At 40.3% G+C, this 24,958-nt stretch overlaps 5 protein-coding genes across 8 annotated transcripts; 2 read left to right on the top strand and 3 right to left on the bottom strand.

Moving 5' to 3' along the window:
• Window positions 1-348: 348 nt before the first annotated feature.
• On the bottom strand, window positions 349-6,700 carry LOC124413057 (serine protease persephone-like). The gene is made up of 4 exons (XM_046893380.1): window positions 6,236-6,700; window positions 2,918-3,136; window positions 1,590-1,834; window positions 349-1,385 (listed from the first exon to the last, which is right to left on the bottom strand). Exons 1-4 carry the CDS (start codon window positions 6,333-6,335, stop codon window positions 771-773), a joined length of 1,179 nt encoding a protein of 392 aa, XP_046749336.1. The 5' UTR covers window positions 6,336-6,700; the 3' UTR covers window positions 349-770.
• On the top strand, window positions 3,299-13,401 carry LOC124413053. Its single transcript, XM_046893373.1, has 5 exons — window positions 3,299-3,334; window positions 3,442-3,535; window positions 10,863-11,116; window positions 11,487-12,630; window positions 12,913-13,401. The coding sequence occupies exons 1-5, from the start codon at window positions 3,303-3,305 to the stop codon at window positions 13,153-13,155; spliced, it is 1,767 nt and encodes a 588-aa protein (XP_046749329.1). The 5' UTR covers window positions 3,299-3,302; the 3' UTR covers window positions 13,156-13,401.
• Window positions 13,402-14,225: 824 nt separating this feature from the next.
• Window positions 14,226-16,982, bottom strand: LOC124413059 (cellular tumor antigen p53). Its single transcript, XM_046893386.1, has 3 exons — window positions 16,555-16,982; window positions 16,096-16,288; window positions 14,226-15,230 (listed from the first exon to the last, which is right to left on the bottom strand). The coding sequence occupies exons 1-3, from the start codon at window positions 16,650-16,652 to the stop codon at window positions 14,508-14,510; spliced, it is 1,014 nt and encodes a 337-aa protein (XP_046749342.1). The 5' UTR covers window positions 16,653-16,982; the 3' UTR covers window positions 14,226-14,507.
• A 2,777-nt stretch (window positions 16,983-19,759) lies between these two features.
• LOC124413681 (serine protease snake-like) lies at window positions 19,760-21,579 on the top strand. Its single transcript, XM_046894402.1, has 5 exons — window positions 19,760-19,862; window positions 20,009-20,347; window positions 20,432-20,708; window positions 20,789-21,039; window positions 21,143-21,579. The coding sequence occupies exons 1-5, from the start codon at window positions 19,760-19,762 to the stop codon at window positions 21,511-21,513; spliced, it is 1,341 nt and encodes a 446-aa protein (XP_046750358.1). The 3' UTR covers window positions 21,514-21,579.
• A 57-nt stretch (window positions 21,580-21,636) lies between these two features.
• Window positions 21,637-24,452, bottom strand: LOC124413058 (palmitoyltransferase ZDHHC16B). Of its 4 annotated transcripts, none has more exons than XM_046893381.1 (6): window positions 24,384-24,452; window positions 24,171-24,318; window positions 23,674-23,983; window positions 23,150-23,340; window positions 22,729-23,039; window positions 21,637-22,664 (listed from the first exon to the last, which is right to left on the bottom strand). In XM_046893381.1, the coding sequence occupies exons 1-6, from the start codon at window positions 24,428-24,430 to the stop codon at window positions 22,574-22,576; spliced, it is 1,098 nt and encodes a 365-aa protein (XP_046749337.1). In that variant the 5' UTR covers window positions 24,431-24,452; the 3' UTR covers window positions 21,637-22,573. The 4 variants fall into 4 exon arrangements, with proteins under 4 accessions (XP_046749337.1, XP_046749338.1, XP_046749339.1 ...); XM_046893382.1 differs by having other exon boundaries at window positions 21,637-22,661; XM_046893383.1 differs by having other exon boundaries at window positions 24,171-24,313; window positions 24,384-24,406.
• Window positions 24,453-24,958: the final 506 nt, after the last annotated feature.

Raw genomic sequence — 24,958 nt, 5'->3', positions numbered from 1 at the left:
TTTACGTGCAGTAAATCAACTCATCAACTTCAGTTTGAGTTTATCACAAAATTGCGTTATTACTTATGGTGTTGAGAATTTCGTAGTATTCACTAGTAATGAACCATTACTTCAGGTATCCTAGATTTTACTATGATTCACAAATTCTAGTGTGATACCCGTCATTTCTTAAATGTCAAGTAGTGAGGTTGTTTATAATGAGGGCAAGAAAATGGCAAATTATCAGTTGAATGATACTTTTGGTAGTCTGGACAGGTCAAAAATTATTCAACTGTATCGGCTGTCATACTTAATCAGAACATACACTATTCATACGGGCTTCTGATTCTTCGGCTATATGATGAAATTTTCCACTCTGAAATATTTCTATTGCGCGTAAAGGTTGTGACAAGTAAAATAAATTATAGCAGCAAAATTCGAAGAATCGAAGCAAACTGTAATGGTACCTTATCGTTAGTTAAGTGATACACTATAAGCTGCGTACAGACACAATATTGCCCAATGTGTGCGTATATCCATACACACTTCATTATATCAAATATACCGACCCAACGGTATCGAGATATTAAGATAACAGCGGCACAAATCTTTCTCCAACTTTGGCGTCCAGTGTTACGTATTACACGTCTGCATAAGTGTAAATCTCGAAGATTTTAAACACACAATTTGGCGGGCAGAAACACGCGTGTGACTCTCGATCTGAGCTGTCGATGTCCATAAGAGTTCGCCGAATAGTTTCATTTCCGCACGTCGTACCCGCGACTCAGATTTCACCATACGATATCGCTTTCAGATCGTTTACCTTCGGTGTCAGGCCAAACGTGGCCTTCGATCCAGCTCAAGTAATCGTATACCGATGTGTAAACGCCGGGCGTGGATCCTCCGCAGGCTTTGCCGAACGCCGTGATTCCGGCTACAAACTGCGCGGATCCCACAGATGCGATAAGCGGACCTCCGCTGTCGCCCCAACAGGCATCCGCTCGTCGCGTGGTGTTCGGGTCAATAGCACATATCATATTGTCCAGCCCGTTGGGAAGCCTCACATTTGTGTCGTTGTAGCTCTCCGAGCATTCGTTCGTGTCGACGAATCTCAGACCGACAGCTTTTTGCAATTTCGTCGTCTCGGTACCGTCGACGGACGTCTGTCCCCAGCCGGCAACAATCAGAGACGCATTCTTCGCGCTCTCTGAAACGTTGAACGATTTTGAAAGCAGACACGCCGGGTGTACCGAAGAAGTTAGCCGTACTGGTTCACGGAGCTTTATTATTGCTATGTCGTTGTAGTTTTGGGTTATCAAGTATTCTGGATGCGGTATCGTAGATGCTACCGTTACCCGTTGCGTATCGTTTTCGGCGGTGATCAAATCCGTCGTTCCCAGTCTTACCTGTAATACAAATGAATATGCAGTTTGAAAAAATAACAATCTCACACATGAATATACCTATAACTCTTAAATTATGTATGTTCGGAATTAAGTATAAGTTGGAGTTTTCTGTTCATCGTGAATCTGTGGATGGGTCGATACGCATGCTGAAATTTATGTTATCGACTGTACCTTGTGCGATTTAGATAATTCTTGAAACCTCACCTCGACGGGAATTTGCCTGTTGATATTGCTAACGCAGTGGGCGGCGGTGAGGACGTGTTGCCGAGATATTAAAGTCCCTCCGCACGTGTATGCGATACTGCTGGCGCCATTATCCCCTGATTCATCCGCATAGCCAAGCGCTGCCATGAACGGGAATTCTTTTGATTTCGCATCTTCGCCACTCAAAACATAAAAATCCACGAAGCGTTCGGTTGGTAGAACTTCATTGCTGTATTCCTGGCAAGCTATTCATGGAGAAAAGAAAAATATATGAATTTTTTTTTCACGAGTAGTGGGTTCAGTTGTGTATATCAGACAAATTATAAAACACAAACCAAATTTTTCGTCATTTCAAATGTATAAATCAATATTTACAGGTACAACTTATTCAACAGGATTTATAACGGCCTATATGTATAGAATTTTACAAATGTCAATAAGCTACAGTTATATATGGTGATTTTTTCACAATGCTTTCAATTTCTGATATATTTGCAACATGAAAGGTAAAGAACTGATCGCGATCCACTTTTTTAGCGACCTTCGAAGTTTGTATTTAACATATTTTCCACGTGCAGATTATCATAATATGCAGACAGATGTGACGTCGTCAATTATTCGAAAACTGCTGGCTTCGTTAAAATGGGCGTTGTATGCGATGAAGGTTATTTATCTTTATTGTAACGGGGTAGAATTACTAATCTTGAATACGCTAACAAGCGGCAAAATCGATTCGTTATGTTACTTGTACTATTTACAGTTCCTTGATATTTGTAAATTTTTAAGAAACGCGTGGAAAGCAATTGATCGTAAAGAACGAGCAAAAACTGACTCCCAAATAGCAAAAAACAACTAGACATATGATGTAGCGGAAGTCTCAACATGGTCTTGCATCTAGTTTTACGTGGAACCATAAAGATATCATAATATGTCTCGAAGATGTCATAAATATGTGCGACATCTTTGCAAAAACTATCAATAACACATTTTTCCTTGTTTGCTATCTGGGTTCATAGCCACGCACTTTGACATAGTTTGAACATTATACAGGAGAATTCGCAAGCTCGTCATTATACTTATTTATAGATGCCCCCGAGAACAAGTCGGCCGTGTAGATATACCAGTTATTGCAAGATCTATAAGAATCATATCCGCATCGTTGATTTCGTTTACACGTTGGTCCGCGGAAACGTCTACAACCCGCATTTGTTTTCGTCTGGCAGTACGAATGAGGATTCCCTTATAAGTTGGTAGTTTTTATCGATGACGTCATGGCAAATGCGAATTATAATTCATATAACAACAATATACGTGTGGGTATAGTTTACCAGCATCGGCCGGTCGCGGCCTCCTTTGGTCGGTCCCGTCGGACCCCACCTTCCCGGGTATATTTATGCAGCAAACAATCTCAGTGAATTCATCGAAGCCACATCGGTCGGCATTGTCGTAGTCGCGCCGATGCACTTCCACAATTTTCGTCGGGCAATCTGTCACCTTCTTGCAAACGCCTTTCCCTTTGCCATTTGACAGCGTGCACGGACTGCCTTCTGCAATGAAGATATAATATTTTTACGTCGTCCGGTAGCTGTATCTTGTAAAATATGTTAACGATGTGTCGATTGAACAGATTGAACTACAATCTTCCGCGAAGTACCATAACAACGAGTTCCGGAAAGAGGCTATTCACTCCTGAGATTATCCAGTAACAGTGGCATGCCTCGTGGAATCGAATTCCAAGAATTGGTGTAATTATATCATTCGTTGCGTAATCGCGGAATTATATTTTTGCGTCCATAACGGTAAACGGTGAACTTACCACACCTCAGTAACGCTGCATTGCATATGATTCTAGTATTCGGAGAAACAAGTCTGAATCATTTTTACGGTCACCCGGAATTGGACACCAAGATTATAGGAAATGTGACTTGATACACATAGCTGGAATGGTACGTATTTCGTTGGAATTTATTACGGAGTCAATGCGGACCGGAGCGATTGATTCCGCATGTCGGATGATAAATATAGCAGTAATTGGAGCGGGATCCTTGACCTGTACTTTACGCTGATACACTTTTAAACTATAAGAATTATAACACGGAAAAAAATGTAATGTAGATTCTACATCTCCTGTGGTGATTATATGGACAGCACTTTCTTGGAGTTAAATCCACATCAATTGTGGTGAATCTACCCAAGCGTATTGCAAGTCTTATTATTGGTTTTGTAACTCTTATTATCGGATTTATAAATCTTGCCACAACTGCTGTAGATTTAACTCCAAAAAAATGCTGCCCATATATTCACAACAGGAAATGTAAAATCTGCAATTTTTTTCTTTCCGCGTAAATAAAAACTAACATTAGCCAAGATAACCACAGGGTTTTTCCGTCCAACAAATTTCCGCCTACGTATGTATGTACGTACGTACATATCTAATCACAATACAGGATTCGTTGAATATGCATGCTTGTTTACTACGTTGTAACAATTTGAAACGGCATTGGGATCGCGGGAAATTTGAATTACGACACGAACATTGTATCTGTGTGAAATCGTTTGCAACGACTGAAACTGGTTGTGATACATGACGTCAGCAATAAGCGGAAATGACGATTCCGTAGTGTTAATTAACTGCGTTGTATGCAAGATTCCTTCATCTATCAATATAAAGAGTCAGATTCCAGAGGCTGCAGTTAATTGGTAATGATCAGTAATTTTTTCAACTGGTCAAGTATGTGTATAGGTTGGTTTTACAAGTGTTTAGACTGGTCGAAAACCTATAGCCAGAGAATGCGAGGTTTAAATTACTCGGAGATTTCTTAAGGTAAGTAATGGAGGTTAAAGACGTCGTTAATGATGCTTGACCACTGCTGCATTCGACATATATCGCTGCATAGATTGTGAAAAACTGGTGATAACTATCGGCTAATTAACTAGTACCGTTGAAGAAAAGTAAGTGTGAAATAACGCAAGCGCAAACCAGAGACAAGTTTCTCGATTTTCCTAGATTTTATTACTTCGTTTATATTAGTTGGCGATAACATAGAAGCCAAATGGTGACGTCGCGAAGTACAGTAACAAGTTCCTTTTTCAATGAACGTCCGTCATTTGATTTAATCAGAGTACTTTCCATCAACGTAAACCACATCGTATCTGCGTGACTAGCATGGATGCGTTACATGTACACGTACGCTGACGTCGTCAGCAGGTTTCTGAACTCTGATTGTGAACTCGACATCAGGCATAATCAAAAGCATAAAGTACGTGTGGTTGATACTCAACAGCTGTGGAAATATTTACCGTATGTACCAAAGATTCGATACTACATATTAAATAAGCGACAGGTTATAGAGAAGAGTTGTTTTTACACTTAAAATTGTAATAAAGGACTGATTACACATGTAGGAGGATGGTAAAAATCGATCGCAGCAAACAGTCATAGTATAATAACTTGTTATTCACGACGAATGAAGATTCCACATAGCTACAGTAATCTGTCCGTTCGTACGTACGTATTCTGTGCTAATTGCTTTCTACGTTCACAAGCAAAAGCATAAATGCGTTTAAACAGTAATCGTCAAAGACATAAACTATAAATTTACTTATCTACTGATATATAAGTAGAGTAGCATATTAAATTTCCTTTTGTTTACTTTGTTTGAAAATGTTTGTTACTCTTCATTATTGCATGCACGTATCATCATGAAACGAACTTTCGGGTATGAGATATGTGAAACCAGTCTTGGAATGAAAAGAAAAATAAGTCATGGAACATACATTTGCACAGAAATTGGTGTTGCACGATAGGAACCCGTTTATTCAAAGCGGTCGAAAAAAAACATCGGTATATACGTGTATATATATATACACATATATATATATATATATATATATACATATATATATATATATATATATATAAAAAAACATCGGTATATACGTGTATATATATATACACATATATATATATATATATATATATATATGTATGTGTATATATATATACACGTATATACCGATGTTTTTTTATATATATATATATATGTATGTGTATATATATATACACGTATATACCGATGTTTTTTTATATATATATATATATATATATGTATATCAGTAAGTTACTATGGGTAACCTCGATGAAGTTTTGCCTATACCGGTTCCTTCCATCTACCGTTGTTCTCTTGCTCTCTTAATAATATTGAAACGGACTCGTGTTTCAAATAAAAGTGGGTTCGTGAGCTTGATTAGCTGAATCAATAAAAGGCGGAAAATAAAATGATTGAAGAAAAATAATTTTAATCGCCATACGTGCTTTTAGTTTAAAGTCTGAAACAGGACTGTTTTTACAATAATACCGGTTGGCTCAGCAACCCTCTTCATTTTAAGACATTGGAAAGCTTAGTTTTCTTGCGTCACAAGCCGACTACTAGATCAACTGGCAGGGGGGTAAAAACGCGTGATTTCACCCTTTATAACACTACCCCCCCCCCCCCCCCCCCCCCCCCCCGCCCGAGGAAAAGAGTCGTTCCGACTTGTTCCAATTGAAACAATAGTACCGTTGAATCCTAGTGCAGATGGAGGTTTATAAGGGGTAGTATCAAATCCGATTGGATCGGAGTGCATAAAAGAGATCAGTGGCTCACCATAAAGATCACGATCTTCGTAAGTCGGATACGCCTGGACACAGACGAGGAGTCCGAGAAGGAGGAAAATCCGAAAATTCAGCTTTGACATTCTCCCCATTGTTCCAGAAATATTTTTTTTCTCTGAGAAGTTAAGCTGGGCGATTTTTAACTATTATATCCAACGGAGATCGGTGAAAAACAATCGGAATACTGAACGAAAAACAGTAGAAACGCAAAGCGATTATTATTGGAGATATCGCGAGGAGACCACCACGTCGGATGTAGCACTACACTGGATTGCTGTGATATAACACTAGCAATAAAACAAAGTTATACGCCGATGATCGACGCAATGTCAAGTGTAGCGTGGATATACGGAAAAACGTTCAACACCTGACACCCGCAGGGTTCGCGGTCCAATCTGCGACTGAACACGATTGTCTGCTACGGCCTCATCTCATGCTTTTTAACCAAACGGCTTCTGCCAACCGGACGCGTATTATTTATAGACGCGTCCCAAGCTGACGCACGCGAAAGCTCAACCAAAACTAAATCGACAGTGTTCCTTGGATCTGACCGGAGAAATAACTCGGCGAACGATCCCCCCTTTCTGCCTGCTCTTTCATTCTTTCCATACATGCGAAAGCCACGTTATTATTACTGTAAAACACCGCAAAAAAAAAAAAAAAAATAGTAGGGAGTACGGAAAATTTAATTTCCCTCGCGTTAGGTTTAATTACTATCTATAATACCAGATTTCCTTGACTATGTCACGAGAACAATTGGTTTTGTTATACCAGGGCGGGCATACGGATTTACTGAAACTCGTTTTAGTGCAGGTATTGATAATCAGGGACTGATGACAATTGGTGTATAAATTTTAAGTTGTCGTCGAAAGATTCTAAATTCGCGGCAAGAAACTCCGAAGACAAATCTATAAGAACATTTCAAGATTAGAATCCGGATTGTCGGGCTCCGTATGCATCACACGGATGTGGCCACACATATTTCCTCACAGGAGATTGCATAATTGTATATTTCAACCGCGGAGTTCATCAATTACTGCATGCACTGTTTCGTTGCCCCAAACGGATCTCCCCGCTCACCGTCAATCGTCTAAAGCTTTTATGAAACGGAGAGTAAAATATCATTTCATGAAACGCTGACGGATTGAGATTTAAACGTGATCGGTAATTTTCCGCATGTTAAACAAACGACGACTCCTCACAATTAGTACAGGCCTCAATTTTGCTTGGAAACGTGGATGCATGTCTTGCCTTGAGATTGAACTTTGCAGAAACAGGAATCTCACAAGGAAATCTTCTTGCGGCGTGCGTTATTAGTAATATCCCAATGCTTCGAAATATGTCTGAATGTACGTATGTGCGCGCGTCATGGGGGGTGTTATAGATATAATTATACGTCATAGAACAGCGAAGCTACGCTTTATTTATATGCAAGTTCTCCTCTGTCGATTGGCCTCTAATAATAAATTGATGGAATCCATAAACCGACGTCTCGGGGAGTGGTATCTGGACAAACCTGTTTGCGAGGAACATTTTACTACTTTTTAATGCCTATATACAATACCTGTTGTAGATTGCAAAAGCTTTACATTACAAGCAACGTGCGAATGATATGGAATGCAATTATTATTATTGTCAGTCAACATCCTCTACAAATCAGAAACAATGCAATTGAAATCGTGCAACTGCAAGCAAAGCCGCCAATCAGCAAACGGACAGAAAGTTTTTTATATTTATTTTATATTTATCGTCGATTATCTTATATTGGTAAAATGTTCCGATATCGTTACAACACTGTCCACTTGTTATGTTCGTGAAAACCTGCATATCTATCGACCTATGGTACATTCGAGTAGCATGTCGAATTCATTGTCAGTCGGTACCTGCCTACCATTGTTCGTTAGGTCCTATAAAAACCTACAGCTATACCTCCGACAGCTACTCATGCATCTCCAGCATTGCTATGCAAATATTCAACTGTGCAACTGATAGTTAAGTTAATTATTGCAAAACTTTTGTTATATTTACGATTCTACACCGCGCGAGCTTCATCGTTTCCTTATTTCCTGAGCTTGTTTTCTCATATTCTTACTTTTCAATGAATCATAATATGGCTGGTTCGCAATATGATCACAGAGAGTAGTCGAATATTTTCAGATTTCGAAATCCTGAAAATCGTACCATTACATTATCCTGGAAATCGAGTTTTCACTAAATTTGGATTTACATGTGTTTTCGTAATGGAACCATAGTCCAGGTTTACGTATTCACGGATGATGCCATGGAGATTTCGAAAACATCACTAGCTTCCGGCGTAATGTGGAAAAGGCCCTTAAATACGCAGCAACTAATTCTCCACAACGGCGGTGTAGTGAATGGCGCTCGGCTCACTTAGCTTAGCCTCGTGTCGTCTCTAAAAATTGAACAACTCATTGTCAGTGATGGGCAGTAAGATTTCAAAGATTGAGCTGCTTTTGTTACTTCGTAATATTTGATCCACGGAAAATAAGCGAACGAGCCAAAGATTTGTATGTATCAATTTCAGACCAAACAGTGGTGAACGATATATGTTAGAGAATTTTTCGTTGCAATTGATAATGCAACGACGTTTCAGCCGCTACGGATCGTATGATCTGCACCTACACAAGCGTAAAAACAGAAATATGTGTAGATCCAATTCTTCAGCCTAAAACGGATTTTGCCTCGAGCTAAAACCACATCATTTCCATCCTTTTTGGTGACCATTAAATTCAGTCAAATGATCGTTGATTGTACTTATAATCATCACATTAACCGCAGCTCGCTGGGATTGACATAATTTAAGTGGGAGCCGTTGTGCCTGCCGATAAACAACCCAATACACCTGAGGCCTGTCACAGCAGTACAGTAAAATATATATAGCGGTGGAAACTCATCGTTCCGATTTGTTCCGAGAACGAGAGGCCATTTCGCCTCGAACGTCATTACATTTCCACCAGACATACCCGTAATACTCAGAAAGATCCTTGGGTACCAGGGCAGTCCGAGATTGTGGTAAGACTTTGACGAAGATCATTGCTCTTTCGAATTTCGAATGTATAGCATGTACAATAATGTACATACAACTTGTTTCTTCTCTAGAGCTCATTCTACCATCCGCTGATTAACATAGAGTATAAAACTGAACACTTCTTCCCCAACTTAGAGTAAACTTTTGGTGAGGAGGCGTTTCTTAATCAAGTACAACACCCGTCTGCGCCGCGATTCGGCTTTCTTTTTACAAGGATAAAGCTGTAAAGACGTAGCATTGGGCCGACCACGCTGTATAATGATAATCAGGTATTGCAATGGGTATGAACTGGTGGGGGTAAAAATATAGGAAGATCAAAGGCAGAAGAACCATAATATTGATTTTTTTTCGAAGCGAAAACAATTTATAGAATTTAAAAATGAGGCAAGCCAAAGTATGGAGATGTAGAACAATATAAAGGCACATGACTCTCCACATAAAGTCGGTCATAGGGGTGCGGGGGAGGTTATTTCCAAGAATTAGCATACTCCCAACGACGAGCTCGACGTGCATTCATAGCGCTTTGAACTCTAGACTCTTGCAACAGGGCCGCCTAAAGTCCATAACAGCTACGCTATTTTCTTTCAACACTTCATTTATGTTGCCGGCCCTATTGCGAGAGTATCTGTAAAAATTGCAGCTCCGTTCTGTTCACCTAGAGTAGCGGAGGAAGCTGCTGAGCTCTCTTGAGGAGAGGCGGCCCTATTGCGAGAGGCCTTATTGAGAGATTCGACTGTACTATGGAGCTTGGTGACATGTTCGAAACGAAAAGACCTCACGTTTATCGTTGCAGGGATTAAACAGGTGGTCACAAGTTCTCGATACAAGTCTACAAAGCCGTAAATGTACCTATATTTGTATTATTTTTATACATAAGGGATAAGAATCAAGTTCTGCACCTTCCCCGAGGATAAGAACGTTTTCGCGAAAAGCCATTGAACGGAAAAGCACGCGTGACCTCTAATTGAAAACTAAGGTCGAGGTAAGTCGGATCTCTTGCAATTAGTATGTAGGTGAAGGTGAGCAACTGCTGTGACTTTTACCTACATGAGTCGCGGACCGCGAACTAACTTCGTAGACACAGACGGTGTGCGTCTGACAAAGCTGCTTCTGTGGATCTGTTCATATTTCACTCGGGTGTGCTTGCAGTATCATTATTACATTCCCGGTGCAAGCGTATCCTCCATAATAGGTGAGTGATATTAGTAAGGTACTGGCGTCCCTTCAATTAATGTCGATGGTAGTTGTGCGTTGTATTTGCGTTGCGGATCTTCTGAAAATCGAGAGTAACCAGCGATGAGAGTAGGAGATTAGTTATTTACCAAACTCAACGAAGGTAATGTCAATTTAATTATCATATTAACTGACGTAGGCGTTAGTTAGGCACAATAACCGGAGTCGGTCAGTAGTGCTCCTCTCCTCGTGTAGTCTGATCAACGTTTCATTCGGAAGACGTTAAGATAGAAACTGTTGAGGCGACATAAGTTGCGTCGCATGTGTGAATCTACGGAAATTAAGTGTTTTTCTAAGTCATTGCTTATTTGAACGTTTCGTAATGTTGCTGATGCAGAGGAGTTTATCGAGCTCGGAACTTTTAACGGACGCTGCTGGCGTCAGAATAATCATGACTGCAGCACCGGCTCCTCGAGACACCGAGGTTTTCGTCAACTATTCGCCGAGAGAGCGAGTAATCCTCCCTAACATCCTTGGCAAAGAAAAGGAGAGGAAGTCCTGCGGATTTCACCTCACGAGGTCAAAGTGGGACCCTTATCCGTGGGTAGGTTTCGTCGAGCCAGGCAGCATTGCACACACCGCTGGTTTACGGTGAGTAATAAATCTTCCGTGTACTATTTATACATTATTATTCCCGATCGAGACGGAACAAGGAACCTGGGAAAATATGAAATGTGCCACTTTATCCCTATTGCCGACGGGTCTGCAACCGCAAATCGTTCGACATTTCCCCGTATACTTACGTTACACCGCCGGCAAAGTGCGCAGATTACTACACCGTTGACGCGTATACAGTCTGAATAATAATTAATACACGCCCTCGGACGTTAATGTGAACGCGGAAAATCTGAAGAATACCCACAAGTTACGGTTATACGTCAATTGACGCACGAGCATGCGGGCTGACGGCAGAGCAATTTTCAGAACTTGTTCAGACCCTTCTTTTCTCGTTTGAAACCAGAGCCGGTGACTGTTTGCTCGAAGTTTGCGGACAGGACGTGGTGGGACTTCGTGTCAAGGACATTGCTACCTTGATCCAAAACCGTGCGAAGCAGGCCGTCGACCTCGAAGTATGGCGGAGCACCGACGTAGACTGCAGCGTCGAAGAGGCGGCCGACGATGGACTTGGAAACGGCGTCGCCCTCCAGGGCCCGCTCCCCGAGGTTGCCCGAAAACTAGCCAACGCTGTTTCCGGCGTCGTCCGAGCCCTCGAGTGTCCAATTTGCCTCGAGAGCGCCGCTTCGCCGGTATCCCAATGTGTCCACGGGCACATCCTCTGCGTGAGTTGCAGATCGCGGACCGATCGGTGCCCGGTTTGCCGGGTCCGCCTGGGCCAGGGCAGATGCCTCTTAGCGGACAAGGTCCACGGGACTCTGAAGGAAGCCTTCGCCCTGGGTGACGCGGAGGTCCGACTGGGGGAAAAGTTATTCGGCAAGTCGAACCGCGCGAGTGGCGGATCGAGGGACGTCCGGAACGGAAGTCAACGGGGTGCAGGCGGCAGCCTTGGGACTCGGCACCTCCTGGCCAGGCTCCTCCTCAGCGTCGGAGGCGGAGGCGGAAGCGGAGGCAGCGTCGACAGACTTGCGGACAACAGAGCCGCCTCGGCTGAGAACTTGTCCGTTATCGTGGGAGCGGATGACCGGAAGAACGAGATCGGCGTATCGCAGAGGCTAGCGGCTAAGCGGCTCGGAGAGCTGAGCTCTGGTGATCGTGCCAAGTCCGCGAGCACCGGGCAACTCGCCAGTGCCGCTGCCGTTCGCGCCCTGAAGAACCAGCCGCAGGACTTCCCTGGCTGCTCGAACCCTGACGTGACCAACGAGCGAGTAACTCGACGCTCAGGGAGCCTCCTCAGCGTACCGCAGACCCCGACTTGGGGCGGGTCGACCGAGTCAATTTCAAATACCTTTGTCCGATGTCCACTCGCGCAATCCAACGCCTGCACGGAACTCCTCACTCCCGGTTTTCTCCTCGAACATCTTGGCACTGCCCATCAGGGCCCCCAGGTTCATTTTTATGCTGGTACTGCGACCGTATCCGTACCAACACCCCTCGGCCCCAACGCCATTTACGTGTTGCATCACGGGGGCGAGATTTTTTTCTTCAAGGTCAGTATGCTCATGCCGTGTATCCGGTATTTCAATGGGGTCCTCTGTTTGTGGTAGCCGGAAATCTGCGTGGCTAATAAGATTGTTCCACTTCCAGAGTGTGAAACGTTGTTTAAACAGTACGAAATGATAAATATTTACACAGATGTTGTTACCGTTATAAAATATTATCATCAGAGTCAATGTATTAGCTGGTTACAAGGAAACTTGTCGACAACAGTATCAGGGCAACCTGTCGCATGTTCTGGTCAGCAAAATACTTATGCCATTTATTCCACATAGTGCGACGAAGAAGCCGCGTGGATCGTGACTGCCATCGGAGGATCTCGCCATTGGGATTGGTTTTTGCGAGGATGGGGAACTGACGGTACCGAAGTTAAATTACGCCGAAGTGTCGCCACCTTGGAGGAACACTTTCGTCCCTTGACGGCTCAACAGATCGCCCCCTTACCCAAGGCTCTTGATATCAGAACAGTGGAAATTCAACTGACGGAATCCCCATCGGAAGAAGTGGCTCGGATGTGAGCGTGAAACGCTCGAGTCCGGACACTTGATTAATATGCTGCATCTCAAACACAGAGTACGATGTTACTCCGAAGAAAATGTGTACTGGAAACAAGTCTTGCTGAACTTGGACTACGAGAATTTTGCAAATTTATGATACCCGCGCGTAATTACATGTAGTATATGTATATCTATACGGATCGACAGCTAGTTGATATGGAAAAATTATAATAATAACTAGGGCGCTAATATTCAGCGGGTAACAAATTATGATTGCCATCGTGAATTAGGTAGACTATTCATAAATAATGATGTGAATATTTGAAAATAATGCACACGTGATTAAAAATTGTATCAGTAACTTTATTTTTAAACATCATTCTTAAAGTAGCATTTCATATGAAAATATTCCTAATTTAATTCACTTGCAGTCGTATCTCAACGTTCGTGTTCGAAATGTCAAAAAAAGATTCGACCACTGGTTAAGGCACGTGATGGCATACTAAATAATACCGTATCCGAAACCGTTGTAAATGAAACTCGGTTTCGCGAATTAGGAATGCAACAATAAAACTGAGCAATAGACACAAATTCACCAGATTCATTCCTGCTGATGAATTGTGCTCTTAAAAATTAAGTAAACAAAATATGTATGGCAATTTTTAACAAATAATCGTATGACAATTATCAATATAATAATTAATAGTATGTAGAAAATATATTGCGTATGGTGAAATCGGATAAGATTTTAAGCTCAAACTTTTTTTTTTTACTTCATTTTTTTTAATTTCAGTCTACCTGTCAAAAGAAATATACATGAGGTTTCCAAAAACGTTATCGATCTGTTTTTGGGGTATAGGTTTTCGAAAGATTTTGCGTTCAAATTTTTCACGTGAATATAACTCGAAAACGAAGGAACATTGAAAAATAAATGAACGAAATACAAATCAACATTATCACCAACTTTTCGAATTTTTTCGACAATTAGTCGTTATATTTTCATTATTTATAACGTCTTACCAATTCAAGAACAAATGGAATCAAAAGTTCCAAAAAAATCTTTTTGATAGGCAGAACGGAATAGAAAAAAACGAAAGATACTGGAAATTCCACCTAAAGTCTTGTCCGATTTAAAAAATAATGCCCCTTATGCGTTATCATAGAATCATGTTACATACGTGCTGTAAGGAATTGATTTCCTTATTGTTAGTTTGAATGCAATTAGCGAAGAACGTGAAAAAAATTGTTGTTTTGTTTTCGTTTACGGGCAGTATTTCTGGGATGAAGATGAAGTTTTTTTTTTGTTTTTTTTTCACAAAATTAAAACAAACAATATGACAATAATGATAAATTTTGCATCATACCAATGCATACTACGGTAGACACTTAATGTGTTCGATTAAAGGTTGTATTACCGCTGGTGGCCCTCCGTCGACAAGACTCTGAGCCATGACACTTGACGCAACTTTTTTTACTGTTTCGTAGTTGTTGCGGCCATAGATTTTAACGTTGAGCGGGAAAATTTCAGAGTCGGTTTCGTGCTGCTGTTCTACAGGTAGCGGTATATTTTTTTTTCCAATCATAATTTTTCTTTTTTTACCACTTGAAGATTCCCACAGTTCTTTCTCCTCTTTTCCCCTGTCTCGTTTTGGGCAACTGCAAATTCGCACAAGCAGTTTGCGGCGCCCCAACACCTCTGCTCTATCCGTCTCCAAAGTGAAAATTACTTCGGTAGGTTTTCTATTTATGCCTGTACTGCAGCTGTTTTTGCAATGAAAAGTGAAATCCATTTGAACGGAATCAGTGCCGGGCTCAGGAGATCCAAGTGGTACGAGGACCGAGAAATGGCCCGTACGTGATTGAAAATATTGGGCAGCATTGTGTTTACATGAAAGCACATGCTGCAGGTATGGAATGTCTTTATTAGCCAGGGCCACATGGTTGTGGCATCTTGTGACTGGATCTGAGCGGTGAGTGGGCTCACAAAATGCCATCCCAGCCCTTACATATAGCTGGCCGTGTGGTGGTGACCATTTGATCCATAAAGGCAGAGTTTTTTCCATCTCGATAAAAACTTTTTGCAGTTTTGCAGAGTACTGAAATAGAGAAAATGATTTATTTTTTAATGGTATTAGTCTGCAAGTATGCTGCACCCTCTGCGTTAAGACAAATCACTCTATGAAATTTGGCGATACACCAGACAAAGAATACTTATCGCTTAAATCGTTGTCGGGATTTTTAACTCTCCTCAATATTTCAACTCGTCGTCATAACATGGCAACTCACAACCTGGCGACTGAAAGTCTGCCATCTCCGAACATTATAACTAAGTTGCGCGTTGACTTTGGAGAGGTCAATGACTAAGGAGAAAAAATTACCTAAGAAAAAATAGTTTCACTAGTAATTGAGATTTCTAGTCTCGGCGTTTGGATTATCTCTGTCATTCTCAGATAATAGTATCAATATTCAATAGCTTCAATACAAGGGAACAAAAAAAGCAGGTACACAATTGCGTATTGTAAATGAAAATATCTACGGAGGACCAGTGCGTTTAGACAGAATTTCTCTACCACATTGTTTTATTACCGAGGATCACTACTCCCAAGTGAAAATCAGCGAAAGCGAATGTACAGAACAGCCGTCGGGATTGAATTGCGAAATTTTTAAAATCAATGTCTTTTAGATCGAGCATGTGAAGTGTATAAATCCAGATTCAGAAAATTTTCTAAAGACTGGTAATCTGATCTAATGTGTCAAAAGTTTAGATAAATGATGTACTACAGATTTATGTCCTTAAAATTCATGATCCCGACCCTGTAGTCCACATTTAAAACCATGTTACAGACAATGAGATATACCACGTTCAATGTTTTGCAATAGAAGGTGACAATACATTGATACGGCATACGTGCAGTGCGAATTGGTGAAATAAATCAATAGTAAATGCAGTTAAAAACTTACCACCCAAGACTTGCTTCCATCCTGTTGGTTCGGCAATAATTCGAAGTTGAATTCGCCAGGAAACTCCTGGTTTGCTGGCATCTGTGCCTGCGTTACTGTTCGTGTGGATAGGTCATCGTGGTGCAGTAGCGCCTCTTGATACTGATTGATATCAAACTTCTCTTCAACAATATCAGTGTGATCAAAATCGAGGCTGTCAGAATGAAAACTTGATTTACTATGACATATTATACATTACTATGACTGAAAAAGAAAGTGAAATTGATGAGAAAATTGTATACCTCTTTCAACATGAATCTAAGGAACTCTGTGTAGAGAAACAACGTTACAATTGGAATTGAGCTTACTATATCATACATAAGCATCTATCTCTCGAGTTCGTTAACAAACAATCGGTAGTTGATATGCAAAACTTTCATATTTATCATACATGCGACAATAACTGGGTTCAAAACATACTCGTTCAAGTCGTGTAGATCTATTTCAGGGGGAAGGACTGAAATTAAGTTGTCTTCCTGCGAACTCGTCAATATCGACAACGAATTTTCACTCGCCATCGTCTATTTTGCGTTTATTTTAGTGGTGCCACTCAGGGAAACGAACAGATCAACCGGACCACGGAACAACAGCAACGTCCGAGCCGTTTGAGTTACGCCGCAACCTGCGCCATTTTGTTAACGCGGGAAATCAGTCGTTCTTTTCAGACGGTTCTTTCGTTGTTTTCTTTGTTCTTTGCGGTACCTTCGAGACTCAATTTCATAACTTTGACACACAAGTATAACCAGTAAGTATTGTTTAAAATGACGCAATCACGATTATTTATTCCTCAAAAAATGTATAAACTTTTAATTTGAATCCTGCGGATTATTTCGTTAGCACCAATATTTCTTGCACGGGCATTTGTTTCATCTCACCGTACAATGAATGTATGCATGTATGTACACAGTGCAAAAGAGAAAGTTGGGAAAATCAAAGTCAGCTACTGACATCTATGTCATCATACCGGCATTACCTCGGAGATGGCCGATTGACGTGAATTTCGACATACCGACACAAATGTTTGGTCTTTTTCTATGTAACGGATTGGAAGAAGACAGAGATGTTAGAGATGAGATTCCGACCAAATTATGGTTGACATTTTCATTTATCGACCCTTGTTAGCAATTCGTTTGAATTACCGATTCTCCTAACTGTCAAGAAATGCTGTTCTCAGCTAGCTCTCTTTAATAGAATGCGTATTCAACGTTTCCGTTTCGTGATCTCTCGTGGCTTTGATTTACACACGTCAACGTAACTAAATAAATGTTCAACAGTTCGTTCTACGTATAAAAATAATGTTATTATTTACGTACAAGTTATTCGTTCTATCATCGGAGAAACAAATCTGCAATTGCTATGACCTAAGCACAGTTCAGAACTTGACCAGTTTTGTAGTTATGAAAATGCAATGCCGGGAATGGAGATCTTTCGTAACCGCAATTCTATCAAATTTACAGAAAAATCATTAACTCGTAGGCTATCGCAGAGTAATATTGAGTGCGCGCTGGTTCAACTAATTCCCGTGGCAATTCTTCGACTTTGGGAAAATAATTGTGAGTGTAAATATCTACTCATTTATGCGCAAGTCAGTTTGAAAAAAGGTTATGGCGTCCCTTGCGCGGGTTTTACAATGAATGGTGTAAAATTTTATTTAGTATTTCTTTATCTTATACTGAAATATCAGTGTATTAAATATAAAACGTGTTAAACTTAAATCGGATAACTTTTGTTGCAATATTTTGCGGAAAATGTTTCCGCAATGGTCGTTGATTGAAGAATATATGTCATTGGATTTTGATACCCACCGGCCGTAGTTCAACTAAGCAAGTGACGTGATTGGACGGATACGTTGCTTTATTCAAAAAGTTCGAGCGCGCCCGCACATCAGCCAATTAGGTCGAATGTTTTCGTACCGATTGGAACATTATTGACTGCCAGATGGCGCTGCTTGTACACGCGCGCAGTCTCTCAAATTTTATGAACAATCGACAAACGATCGACGCGCTGACATCTTGACAATTTACCGCCAATTTAACGATCAAATCCTCACGCGCCGTATATATTGTTGACATTTGATGTTTCTCAAGTGAAAAAATGTGCATCGTAGCCGAGGATATTTATGTTTATATTTGTAATTCGATGCACGGTGAGATTTTTGGGGTACAAGCGGTCAACCACCGTAGCAAGGGTGTTTGAACCACGAAATTTTTCGTTTCAATTTTCGCTGCTGTGAACCGAACTAGCTGGGTATCTGTCGATTTTCCGAACCCCGTTAGTACAGTTAAAATGTATATTGCTGAAAACTAGCGAGCACGGCATATTTTGTGTAGTTTCATTCACTTTGTGTCCCGAACAATTATCGCATATTCTTATTAGGTGGTGTTTTCTGTGGCTTCGAGTAGTAAACTTATATAGTGCCATTTCAGGATACAGCAAGTGACACTACGAGGATGTGATTGTAGTTATTAACACGAATTGTGAATCATTATATTGTTCAGTGTCCGCGTATAATTTATTCAGTGCCCTCTACAGGAATATAAAAATTATTCAGTGCCTTCTACAGGAATATAAAAATTATTCAGTGCCCTCCGCAGGAATATAACATTTACTCAACCCTTTCAACCGAACAGATTTACTCTACATATCGAGGATAGGCTGACTGCTACGATGGAGTTTCGGTAAGTCGCATGGATTTGAAATTGTTGCTTATCTTCTATCGACACCGTTTGAATACTTTTGTAAGACCTTCATGGCACTTTTTACAATTCTTCAATCGCATCTCACACTATCAAGTTATATCATTGAATGACCACATTGACTAAAATCTAGTCAAGTCGGAAAATTGTTCGTTTTATGGGGGGCTCGTGTGTCAGTAATATTAAATAGTAATCTACTCACATTTAGGTATAATAACAGTCGGTCGATATGTATTCTGCCCTGCCAGCATGGTCACAGTCAATCTTGATACACTGTGATGACTTCAGATGCAAAGATGTGTTAGTAGTTGCGAAACTGGATTCGAAGTATGTAATCCGCGCGTCTGCTGGTGCATACATACGTATCAAATGTTATTCATACACCGTGATACAACATTGTATTGAGATAGGTGACAACCTGTTGTCGATATGCTACAACGCAATGCCAACTCTCAACAATTACTACATATATTAAGAATTTCGAATTTGCAACCGTAACTCGTCACGCCCAATCACATATATTTTATATGCCGAGGCGTTAGAACTGCATGTATTGCGAAGAAATAATGGAAACATTTTATGGTAGTTTTTTTATCCGATGGATATATCGTTGTAAATGGAAATACGGCGGAGAAATACTGCAGTTTCGGAACTTTCCTTATTCCGAAGGTCGAGATCGTGTGGCACCAACCTGCAGGTGCAACATAATGTTACTCGCCTCCGAATTTGCCTAATGTATGCAAAATGTATAAAAAATCGCGATGCGAACGGCGGCGTGTGATTCCCGGTTAGAGTAAATGAGTCACAAAGCTTGCATAAATAACCCAAGAGCCAACGCGGAGTATCTTATACCTCGGCTTTTCTTCAACTAGTCTGAAGCCTCCTCGATACGTGATTAACGCATCATTCGGATTTGAATTATTATTACCATGACTGCGTTGACGCCTCATAAAAATTTATTCATCATATTGCTATCAGTTTTGCAGTGTTTTACGAATTCATCGCTATGCAGCCTCGCGCAGTCGAATCCAGGTAAATATGAGTATCGTATTTATGAATAATATGCTGTAATATTCCATATCATGAAATTACGTTGACAGTTTTTTTTCTTGATAATTGATTAAGCTTCTTTTTTTTTCATTCATTCAAACAGTGTAATAAAAATGATTGTGGTCCAGAGGATTTTTCACAGAACAGCCAAACTACCCAGGATGACCTAAACCAGCCGGCTTGGTACACTTATAATCACACCATGAGAGAGGATAGTTTCATGTGGTCTCAAAGTGACCACACTAATTCGAATCAGGCAACGAAAATTGATGAAAATCAACAGTCCCAATTAAAATTTTTAGAAAATAAAAGCCGTACAAAAAGCGTTCAGGAAACCGATGGTGCCAATTCAAGCTTACAATTAGAGAACTCCACTAACAGACCGTACAACGGAGATGAAATAAGATTCAACACCAATGTGAATAGCGACACATCGGCTAACAATCCTAAACGAATATCTGAAATCAGTACGTTCACAAAAACTAATATAGTATAAACTTGTAATTTGCTAAATCAGCCGTAGAACTTCTGCACCTTACAAACTCTTCCAGAATGTGAAGAATATGGACAAGCAGTGGGTAAAAAAGGTTGGGCACTAACTTTGGTGGGCACTGAGCATGACGGTATTCCTCTGAATGATGGGCGCAGCAAATGCGGCGGACTGCATACCCCTCTCATTGTAGGTGGTACTAAAGCGCAGTCGGGTGAATTTCCACACATGGCAGCGCTTGGCTGGCCCAATGAAGGTCAAGTCGATTACCTCTGTGGTGGGACATTGATTTCGGAACGATGGATACTGACTGCATGTCACTGTACTCGTGGGCAAGCGTGAGTGACGGTATAAAAAAAAAATATGAGCAAAAATATTTTGTCTTTTGAACTGAAGTATCAAATTATTCCTTCCAAAGGGGGAGTCCATCTGTTGTGCGCTTAGGAGATCACAATTTAGGAGAGCGTGCTGAGGGCCAGATTGTCGAGATTAAGAGGATACAAAGACATCCGACATATAAACCTCCAGCTATGTATGCCGACATAGCTCTGGTAGAACTCAAAATTCCTGTTACCTTCACAGATCATATAAAACCAGCGTGCCTCTACCCAGAGTACGATGCTACACCTGCGCAAGCTTGGGCCACTGGATGGGGTGGAATTGAAATAGGTAAATTTACATATCTGCAAGAAACTTGTTACCTAAACCGACATTGCATTTAACGAAATTTTCCTTTGTTATAATACAATGCTATGATGAACTTGAATTTCAGGAGAACACATGAATGAAGCATTACTGAAGGCTCGCTTAGACATTTTAGACAATGTTGCATGCGCTCTTCGCCATAATAGTTCAGTAGCGGTTCCTCGTGGAATCGTACCCAGCATGGTGTGCGCAGGCGATGTAACTGGCGGGTGGCATTCTGATACCTGCCAAGGAGACTCGGGAGGCCCTCTCCAAATTGTCCATCCAATTATTAGCTGCCTCTATCAAGTGGTAGGCATTACAAGCTTTGGGAAACTCTGTGCATTGCGTGATTTTCCTGGAATATACACTAGAGTTTCACATTATCTTGATTGGATAGAAAGAATAGTATGGCCCGAGAAAATGCCTAACGAAGTAATAAATGCAGCTACAGTGTAAGCATTGCACCACAAATTGACGCTTCGCCATAACTAGCAATCGATTCGCTATTCTAATATATAGGTATTAAGTTTTTAGTATACTTAATTATGATAGATTTATTAAGAAAAATAAATTATTGGCTAGATTGATATAGTACTTTATAGATTACAGATGGATGCCGTTAGCACATAGCAATGTATAATAATTGTGATTATATGAATGAAGTAGTTGAATCGACAATTGAAAGAACCTAAGAGTGATTGAAGCTTAAATCTGATTTGATAATAATAACAGTGATAATAAAGAGAATTTCACGTAAGAAAAATCTATTTCTCATGATAGTAGCTACATCAAATTCTTTTAAAATCTGAATTTTATTAGTCCTCCGATAGCTATGCCAGCATTTGTAACATATGATCAAGTATTACGCATATCAAACTATAATAATTAAATACAACGCTTTCAGCATTCGAGCATTTACAGAATATTATTATTATTATAAACTAGTAAAGTAGGTTTACGAAGCAGTGTAGAAAATTTCTGTATACTTATATTTATTGTGCCACCAATTTTTGTAACGACGAGTAAAAATATGTAAAAATAACAACTTGATGCATTAATTTTATCTAAAGTAAAACCTGAAGAACACGTAACAGTCTGAAGTTGGACTTGGACGCAGATATTCGGGTGGAGTCAAAACTTGGAAGGGTCAATATTGCGAATAGCCGATATATCGAAATTTCAAACATGTGAAAATAAAATAACAAAAGATGAATTGTTCGAAATCTTGATTTTTGACTCAAGATTTCGAACAATTCATCTTTCGATATTTGATTTTCACATATTTGAAATTTCGCAATATTGACACTTCCAAGATTTTACCCCTACCCAGACATTCGCATCGTTAAGACTTTTTTATTCTGTTTTATAGCTGATTTTAGCTATTGAATACTAGTCCTGTGATCGCAATGACAATACTACAAAGTTTGACTAGATTATTAAGTGAATTTTAATAAAGTAGTCAACGAACTAAACGATTAATCTCAAGTGATGCCGCAATGTAATCAAACTGAGTGTGTCATGACATTTTTGCATCGTGAATTGAGTTCCATGTAAGGCCATCTCCATAGGGCCCATGTGTGGATGGGAAAAGAATGTGCCACCAACTTCTGCAAAGTGAAGTATGCACCACTGATCTTTACTGAGAGTTGAGTAATGCAATTATTTTCATACCTTCCATTCAGCCCTAAAAATATTCTCCAATTCTCTCTAGGTCCAAAGTCGTATGGGTTCTGATACTCCCAACCTTTGGCTTTATACTTTTCGGACTCAGTTTTATTTATTCGGGCTTCAATGCTTGTTTCTCCCCTCGTGATTAGGCCGGAATGCCACCAGGCCAAAGCTCCTAATGCTCCGAATGTGCCCAGACTTATCATTGCGGCATAAATTATTGCTCTCCGTTTCCAATCTTTCATGTTCGCTATGGCAGCCTGTCGCGCAATTTCGTCAAGCTCTTCTTGACTCAAATCATCCAGACTTTCCGTCTGAAAATATTTCACATATGCATAGTTTGGTTCCTATGAGCAGCTTGTGATATAAATAAACAAATCTAAATCTGCTACTGGTATTCAGAGAAAAATAATATAATACCAACCACTGGAATGATGAGAGAGTTATTTATCCGTACAGGATGTCCTTCCAAATCAGGTTCCTGTTCTGGAAAGAATTCTTGATAGGCAATCTCTACTCCGAATATCATAATGAATAAAATTCCAACAACCGTGAAGACCATATATTGAAAGAAATGCCTGTGATTGTAATGTCCGACGCAGTTATTCAGCCACGCTACAATTCGCTTAAGGTTATAACTTATCATTTCTTTAGTTTTTTTACCGTCAAAAAGCCGTTTGCCTAGAAGTACCTACTTGGCAAGGCACAAAGCGTGGCAATGACAAATGACGTGTTCGTGCCACTATTTTCAAATATTATTCAATTATTCAATTTCAAGGTTCAATTATTTTCCTTGTACAAACAATGAATATAGCGTTCTTGATAAATTGTAATATTCACCGAGACAAACATGATAGTTAGACATTTTTTTAAGGCCGTTTAGATGGCAAACTCTGCAAAACGATGACTGAAAGTTAGTAAAATGTAAAAGACAGGTAGCAAGGATACGACAATGATGGTCCATCTTCAGAACACATTTATTGCATACGGAGCAATGATGTGTTCTCGGTGGTTTTGGCTTGATACACTTTTTGCAAATACTGACAGCCTCTGGAATGAGTTCTCCTTTGGGAGGGTACCCGGCAGGAACAGCGACGCCCATGTAGTAGTGGAAGCTGACGTTTAGTAGTAACCAATTCCCTATTAATATCAATACTACAGTCATCGCTGGACTCTTATCCCACCAATAGGGCAGCCCTATCCAATAGGCAATTGCGACGATGGATGCAGTCAACAAGGTCACCATTACTACGAACAACTAAGTGATTTAACGTCAGTTGGTGGATTGTATGTTGATCAGGAAGTGTTGTGAAAGTTTAAAGTTTTCAAACAACGATATGGGGTGTCGGAAAGCGTAACAATTTTCACTGAACTCTTCTATTGCTTCAACAGTGACAATGATACGTCAGCTGTTCGAATTAAAAGGGTCTAATCAAAATACTTACAGGACCCAGCCACCCAGCGAAATTATCAACGAACCAGAACATCGGTTCCATTAAAACGTCGCATACGTAACCCCAGTCCAAAAAGTGATTGTAAAATAATGACTTAACCACGATTTGAAGTCGAAACCATTTCTTTTTTACGCCTAACCTAGAAATCACGAGATATTTACTCAATGCTGAAATTATTTTCAATATTACAGTCAATAGACTTGCCTCAAAGCTGTCGGAGCACCAGCGAGTGACCATCGTATCTTCGACATTCTCTACTATTCGAATGTCTTTGAATAACTGTCGAGACCGTGGTCGAAACTTTAGAATCGTAAACAAGCCGCTTCTGATCCTAACCTTACCGACGATCGAACAAATCCACGGCCGCAAAGAACACTATACCTGCCTCCTAATCCTCTTTGACCTGCCTATGCTGCAAAAAGCCGGAAATTCAATTTGAATTGGCGGGAAGGCGAAGAAACAATACGAATAAGCTAAAAATGAGCAGGGTATATATGGGGATATTTATTGAAAAAAGGAGTGATCGAATAATCCTCGTTATCGTCTAAGTATGTTTGTTCATCGCCGACTATAAAAAACACCTGCATTATGCAGAAACAGAGGTTTCAATGGTGTCCAACACGATTCAAGGATAACGTATCCTTTATTTATTAATCGTACAATCGCGTACCACAAGGCTCGGGTATATTGCTGATTTACTAATTTGGTAAAGAATCGTCCTACCCGCAGGATTGGAATGAGCTGAACTTTCGGCTGCGAAATTAAATTCACATACTTAG

Source organism: Diprion similis, chromosome 12 (assembly GCF_021155765.1).
Source record: "Diprion similis isolate iyDipSimi1 chromosome 12, iyDipSimi1.1, whole genome shotgun sequence".
NCBI classification, from domain to species: Eukaryota; Metazoa; Arthropoda; class Insecta; order Hymenoptera; family Diprionidae; genus Diprion; species Diprion similis.
This window is presented reverse-complemented; position numbering and strand designations above follow the sequence as displayed.

What these genes read in the sequence shown, in the direction of transcription:
- LOC124413681 (XM_046894402.1), top strand. Translation starts at nt 19,760, where the DNA reads ATGACTGCGTTGACGCCTCATAAAAATTTATTCATCATATTGCTATCA. An exon ending in CCTCGCGCAGTCGAATCCAG is followed by an intron (nt 19,863 to 20,008) that starts GTAAATATGAGT and finishes ATTGTGGTCCAG; the next exon opens with AGGATTTTTCACAGAACAGC. An exon ending in TAAACGAATATCTGAAATCA is followed by an intron (nt 20,348 to 20,431) that starts GTACGTTCACAA and finishes AAACTCTTCCAG; the next exon opens with AATGTGAAGAATATGGACAA.
- LOC124413058 (XM_046893381.1), bottom strand. Translation starts at nt 24,430, where the DNA reads ATGTCGAAGATACGATGGTCACTCGCTGGTGCTCCGACAGCTTTGAG. An exon ending in GAAGATGGACCATCATTGTC is followed by an intron (nt 23,341 to 23,673) that starts GTATCCTTGCTA and finishes AGCGAATTGTAG; the next exon opens with CGTGGCTGAATAACTGCGTC. An exon ending in TTTTTAGGGCTGAATGGAAG is followed by an intron (nt 22,665 to 22,728) that starts GTATGAAAATAA and finishes TTCACTTTGCAG; the next exon opens with AAGTTGGTGGCACATTCTTT.
- LOC124413059 (XM_046893386.1), bottom strand. Translation starts at nt 16,652, where the DNA reads ATGGCGAGTGAAAATTCGTTGTCGATATTGACGAGTTCGCAGGAAGAC. An exon ending in GATCTACACGACTTGAACGA is followed by an intron (nt 16,289 to 16,554) that starts GTATGTTTTGAA and finishes TCATTCTGACAG; the next exon opens with CCTCGATTTTGATCACACTG. An exon ending in ATGGAAGCAAGTCTTGGGTG is followed by an intron (nt 15,231 to 16,095) that starts GTAAGTTTTTAA and finishes TCTCTATTTCAG; the next exon opens with TACTCTGCAAAACTGCAAAA.
- LOC124413053 (XM_046893373.1), top strand. Translation starts at nt 3,303, where the DNA reads ATGCCTCGTGGAATCGAATTCCAAGAATTGGT. An exon ending in ATCGAATTCCAAGAATTGGT is followed by an intron (nt 3,335 to 3,441) that starts GTAATTATATCA and finishes ATATGATTCTAG; the next exon opens with TATTCGGAGAAACAAGTCTG. An exon ending in TGATACACATAGCTGGAATG is followed by an intron (nt 3,536 to 10,862) that starts GTACGTATTTCG and finishes TTGCTGATGCAG; the next exon opens with AGGAGTTTATCGAGCTCGGA.
- LOC124413057 (XM_046893380.1), bottom strand. Translation starts at nt 6,335, where the DNA reads ATGGGGAGAATGTCAAAGCTGAATTTTCGGATTTTCCTCCTTCTCGGA. An exon ending in CGAAGATCGTGATCTTTATG is followed by an intron (nt 3,137 to 6,235) that starts GTGAGCCACTGA and finishes TCTTCATTGCAG; the next exon opens with AAGGCAGTCCGTGCACGCTG. An exon ending in ACAGGCAAATTCCCGTCGAG is followed by an intron (nt 1,386 to 1,589) that starts GTGAGGTTTCAA and finishes TTTGTATTACAG; the next exon opens with GTAAGACTGGGAACGACGGA.